This window comes from Melospiza melodia, chromosome Z (genome assembly GCF_035770615.1).
Source record: "Melospiza melodia melodia isolate bMelMel2 chromosome Z, bMelMel2.pri, whole genome shotgun sequence".
In the NCBI taxonomy this organism is placed as follows: domain Eukaryota; kingdom Metazoa; phylum Chordata; class Aves; order Passeriformes; family Passerellidae; genus Melospiza; species Melospiza melodia.
The window spans coordinates 1230487-1236486 of NC_086226.1; the positions used below are offsets into that span (position 1 = coordinate 1230487).

Below are 6000 nucleotides of genomic sequence, written 5' to 3' on the forward strand. Positions count from 1 at the left end.
ACAGACAGCATTTCTCCCCATTGTGGAGAAATCCTGACTTTTATTGGCTTTTATTGGGAGAGTTTAGGCAGGACATGATGGTTTTGGAGGTCAAGGCAAGTGATGGGAAACCTCACAGCCTCTTGTGCTGGCTGGGGAGTTGAGATTTACCTGGGATGATGCTTTCATGGAGGACAATGGATGCATTGGCAAAACTGGGGCAGGCCCTCAGGGAAAGCCAGGAAGGTGTAAAAAATATGGGAAAAAAAAGAGAAGAGTTTTCCATTGGGGATGGGATATGGTGTAATATCAGGGAAATCCAGGAAGGTGTAAAAAATATGGGGAAAAAAGAAGAGAGGAGTTTTCCATTGGGGATGGGATATGGTGTAATATCAGGGAAATCCAGGAAGGTGTAAAAAATATGGGGAAAAAAGAAGAGAGGAGTTTTCCATTGGGGATGGGATATGGTGTAATATCAGGGAAATCCAGGAAGGTGTAAAAAATATGGGGAAAAAAGAAGAGAGGAGTTTTCCATTGGGGATGGGATATGGTGTAGTATGGTTGTGCCGGGGCGTCACTGGTGATGAACCATCTGCACCAGAATGACAAAAGATGCTACCCCGGGGGTTTTGGGGCACTGCCTTGGTTTCTCCCCTCTGTCAGGGGCTCATGTGTGCTCTGCAGACCTGGCTGTGAGTGATCAACACCACCAATTCCCCAGATTCCTCAGGGCACACTCACTTTATTTGCAGTGGTTCCTATACTATTATTTTCTCACAATGAGCTTGCACAACGCGCCAGGGGGAGCCTGCTGGAGCCCCAAGGCAGGCTGTGATGGAAACCATGGAAAATCCTAACAACCCAGCGACAGCAGCAAATGGAGGGACCCTTAATAACGAAATAATGGCGCAGATGTTTACAGCATTAAACATTATCATTGTTTGCTGGGACATGGGAACGCTCCCAGTTTGCTGGGAGTTTTCCAGGCATTTAGGAGGGGATGTGTTTGCACCGAGGAGCTCGTAAAAGCGATGCTTTTAACTCAAAACAGGCATCCCAAAGGGCTTGCAGCCGTCTGTGGGCTGTGGCACACGGGGACGTGCTGGGGAGGATGTGGCTGTGAGTTTTCCTGGGATCTGGGGTTTTGTGTGAGCTTGCAGCAGGCAGAGAAGGCAGTTTGGGTGGTGGGTGCCTGCCATGACCCCAGGTTGCACGGGGGGAGCCCAGCAGGGTGGTTTTGAGCTTAATTCTACTGTTTGCTTCGTTTGCACAGATCCGTGGTTATTGCCACCAAAAAAAGCCTTTTGGGGAAAAAAAAAAAATTTTAAAAAAAAGGAGTCTGTCACTGTAGGAAGCATCTCTTGAGTCACTTTTTCCTTCTCTCCTGCCACCTCCTCTCCTGCCAGAGTGATGCCTCTGGTGGCTTTTCCCACCCCTTTTCCTGGCGGATGCCAGCACCAGGGAGGAGGGTGGGAGCAGGGGGGCTCCTCTGGGGTCCCACAGCTGCAGAAAGCAGCTTTGGGGGTGGCTGGCAGGGAGGCCTGAGCGCGTTTGTCCGAGCTGAGCCCTTGTGTTCTCATGGATTTCTGACTGGAGATGCAGTCAACAGCTGAAGCCCGCAAACGGAAGAGGCTCTGGCATATTTATCCTCTGTGCTGGCATCAGCTCCTTAAAAAAAACTCCAACATCCCGGATTACCTAAGATTCGTCCTTGAGGTCTGGTCACCCCATGTCATTCAGAAACCCAGTGGGATTCATTCATGAACTCCCAGCCCTCCATAAAGGTCCGTTCATTCATCGCCAAGGCAGTTTTCTATTTTTCTTTTTTTTTAATTATTGCTAGGTTTGTTTTTTTTTTTATTTTCCCTAAATGCTCTAGCAATTAAATAGCTCTCTGTAAGCAGCAGTGAACTAGTTGTTACATGGTCTTCACTAATGCAAGCACAAGCACTGGGGGAAAAAGTTATTTTTTCCCCCCCTGCCACCTCCTAAAAGGAATGGTTTAATGTTTGAATCAATAAAAACATGTAGGAATTTCAGTAGGGGTACAATGGCTCTAAAATTTCCCCAGCTGCTCTGAAACAAAGCCCAGAAGGCTCTGAACATCACTGGCAGTCTGATAGAGAGGAGGGAGGTAGTGGGTGGTTAACAGAGATCCCCCTTTGGAGTGAGGAGCATCCTTCCCCTGGATCCAGAACAACCCTCCCAGATCCTTCCCTCTCCCTGGCAGGGGATGGAATCTCCATCCTGGGGGTGTTTCTTGCCCCTCTGGATGCACTTTTGCATGGATGGCACCCCATCTGTGTTAGTGGGGAGGAAGTAACCCAAACTGCCCTCCCTGCCCCTCCTGAGCCCCAGGTTTCAGCAGGACATAAAATTACCCACAACAGAGTCTTGTGAGGCACCAAAAAGGGAGTGGAAAGACAAACTGGGGTGCCCCTCAATAAATGCTCTCCCAGGGACCACCCCAGCATGACCAGAACCCCCATCCCTGGTTTAACCTGGGAATGAGGGTCTCTATTTTGAGACATCCACAGTCAGGCCCATTTTTAGTAGCTGCCTCCAGCAACTGGAGAAATATTTTCCTCGCTGGCATAGAAATGAGGAAATTAAAAGTGTGTGGCTGGGCCTTTTTTTTTTTTTTTTTTTCTTTTTTTTTTTTTCTCTCTCTTAAAAGCGCAGCGCAGGGCTTGAACGAGATGGGAGGAAAACTGGGAAAATGGGCTTATCAACAGCAAAAAACAGAGAGAGCAGGCAGCCATGGGGAGGGAGGGGTTGGAGGGGGCTGCAAGAAGAGCTTTTGGCTGCTGGGTCACCCACCATCCCAGCTCCACCAGCTTCTCTCATAGTTCAGGGGATTATTTTGGTAGCGCTCACTAACTCGCATTCCCAGCTTGATTTTTTTTTTTTTTTTTTAATACTATTATAGAGATGAATAGTTCCCAGGTCTTAACATGCCTGCTGAGGCTGGGAGGAATTACCCGGCGAGCAGCGCCAGGCTGCTCGGGATCCTCCTCAGGAAAAGGGGCTTTCTCACTGGGTTTTTTCCCTCCCCCTGCCTTGCTTTTTCCTCCTACATCATTGCCATACTGTGTGGGGTAATTATGGGAAAGGGAGTTGAGAGAAGGGCTGCACAAATGAATTTCTGCCTTTTTTTTTTGCAAGTTTTAGGACTTTTTCGTTAACCTGTGTGAGATTTTTTGGTTCCCTCTGTCCTTTTGGTGCTTCCCAGAGGTTAGGGGGCATTTTCTGTCCCCATACTGCCCATCACCCAGGCCCTGCAGGGAGGGAAAAGCCCCACACACCAGAGCAGTCCAGTTCTCATCCCCTCTGGTCCCATGGGATGGCTTTCAGTGTGGTTTTCTTAGCAGCAGCTCAGTTTTTTCAGCGTCTGTGCACAGTACATTGTCATTTATGGAAATAAATCCATCGTTCAGTAGGTGAGCATCAGGGAGTTCAGGTGCTTGGTGGCACAAGCATCTCACCTCTCCTGTTGGCACTGGAGGGGGTCCTGGTGCTGGTTTGGGTGAGGGTGGCTGTGTCATTGTCACTGGAACTGTAAATCCAGCCAGAACTAGGCACTGAAGTGACACAGGAGTGCCATTTCCAAGTTCAGAGTTCCGAGTTCCAAACCTGGGGATGTTTTTTTGGAAGTAGTGGGTGCACCGTGGACGTTGATGTATGCGTGGAGAGGATCATGAAGATGTGGGCAGGCAAGGTCCTGCTGGTTCTGTGTCGCTTTTGGCTTGTGTTGATTCCCTTGTTGCTGAATCCCTCCTTTTTCTTTCGCCCCTGCAGATTCTCAAGTTCTTCAGGAGCCAGGGGATAGGTCACACTGGTGTGTGGTGGCATACTGGGAAGAGAAGACACGCGTGGGTCGGCTGTACTCTGTCCAAGAGCCCTCCCTGGACATCTTCTATGATCTACCTCAGGGGAATGGTTTCTGCCTCGGGCAGCTCAACTCGGACAACAAGAGCCAGCTGGTGCAGAAGGTGCGCAGCAAGATCGGCTACGGCATCCAGCTCACCAAGGAAGTGGACGGCGTGTGGGTGTACAACCGCAGCAGTTACCCCATCTTCATCAAGTCGGCCACACTGGACAACCCCGACTCCAGGACGTTGCTGGTTCACAAAGTGTTCCCAGGGTTCTCCATCAAGGCTTTCGACTACGAGAAGGCGTACACCTTGCAGAGACCCAACGACCACGAGTTCACGCAGCAGCCGTGGACGGGATTCACCGTGCAGATCAGCTTTGTGAAGGGCTGGGGCCAGTGCTACACCAGACAGTTCATCAGCAGTTGCCCCTGCTGGTTGGAGGTTATTTTCAACAACCGATGACTCGAGACAGAGTGAACTCATGACATCTATACTACTTTGCTGCTATTACTTCCTTCTGAGTGCTTGCTTTTCATGCAGACTTTATTTTTGTTGTTTTTTTTGTTTCGTTTTTGTTTTTGTTGTTCGCCCTTCTTCGTTTTGAGAAATAGCTTATGAAAGATGATTTTTTGTTGTTGTTCTTTGTTTTTTGTTGTTGTTGTTGTTTTTGCCTTTGGGGTATTTTGATAAATATATCTATTTTTTAAAAGTGTGAATGACCAATAACTCTCAGAAGGGCGAGAGAAGGGTGCAGTTGGGGATAGATCACATGAGATAATTACTTCACGCCTCTCAAAAAGGATTATCCAATGGGGATCGATGGATTTGAAAGCCACTAGCTCTATGTTACAGCTCCTTCCTTTGGACAGCACAAGGAGATGACTGTGTTTCTGTAGGCACCACCTTCCTTCCCAGTGACGGCGACACCGAGACCCTTCCCCAGCAGTGCTGACCCCGCGTTGCCGCCGAAGGATGGTGCAGAAACCTTCCCAGACAGGTCCTTTACCGACCTCCCGTGTTTCTCTTGTTGCTGGGTTCGTGTCTTGTCACTGTGTTCGTTGTTCCACTGCTTTTTCTATGTTTGTTATGATCGTGGATTGATGTAAAGGGGAGAGAACAACAGTGGAGGGGACTCCGGGCATGGCCCAAGCTTTGATCATTTGAGCTGAGATGAGAAGTGACAGAATTCTAAACCTAAAAAAAAAAAAAAATTTAGAAATTACAGCTAAAGAAAAACAAGTGGGGAAAAACAAGAGAAAAAGTGTTCACAACAGTCGGTGTGTCATAACCTGCTAAGATCAGGTTATCCAGGTACCATCTTATCTGGAAATGCAGTTGTGCTTTCATTTCTTCTTGAATTCATACACGAGTATGATACTTTTACACTGTTCTTAGCTCAATGAGCATGTTTAGACCTTAACATAAGCTATTTTTCTAAATATAAAGGTTTAATTGAACAAGAGAGCATTCTTCTTGGAACTTTAGCATTGTAGTGCTTTGGAAAAACACCCACACAAAAGAAAGGACTCCTTAAAAAAACCCTGAGATTTATTAAAGAAAAAAAATGTATTTTATGTTATATATAAATATATTATTACTTGTAAATATAAAGACGTTTTATAAGCATCATTATTTATGTATTGTGCAATGTGTATAAACGAGAAAAAAGTAAGAAAGATGCACTTTGCTTTAATATAAATGCAGATAACAAATGCCAAATTAAAAAAAAAAAAAAAAAAGAGAACACAAGATTGGTGTTTTTTCTATGGGTGTTATCATCCAGCTGAATGTTTCTTTTTCTAAAGGAGTCTATGTTCCATTAAAAAATAAAAATGTACACTTGATCCCAAACTGTGCCAAGTGGCTTTATTGGGGGTGTGGATGGAGAAGTGCTGCACTGAGTGGGTGCTGTGTGGGGTCAGGGGTGAGAGCGCCCACAGCACCCACCCTGGGGCCCCTCTGGGGTGGGTAACACTGGGTGGGATGGTCCTGAGCCTGAGGCTCCCCTGGCCTGGTTCAGCTTTTGGCTGCCCAAAATCTCCTGGGTTGTTTTTGCTGCTGTTCCTATTTCTCCTAATTTCAGCCTGAAGGAACCCCCGTGCTGGGGACACAGCTCCTGTCCCTGTCTCACAAAGACTGGGCCAAG

The 6000-nt window shown here is 47.2% G+C and overlaps 1 protein-coding gene across 2 annotated transcripts in view; it reads left to right on the top strand.

Moving 5' to 3' along the window:
- Positions 1-5705, top strand: part of SMAD7 (SMAD family member 7) — a 28139-nt gene extending 22434 nt beyond the window's left edge. For both annotated transcript variants that reach the window (XM_063180207.1, XM_063180208.1), the window contains exon 4: positions 3778-5705. In XM_063180207.1, the coding sequence (XP_063036277.1) occupies positions 3778-4316 (539 nt within the window). In that variant the 3' untranslated portion in view covers positions 4317-5705. The remainder of the gene's footprint in view (positions 1-3777) is intronic.
- The last annotated feature ends 295 nt before the right edge of the window (positions 5706-6000 follow it).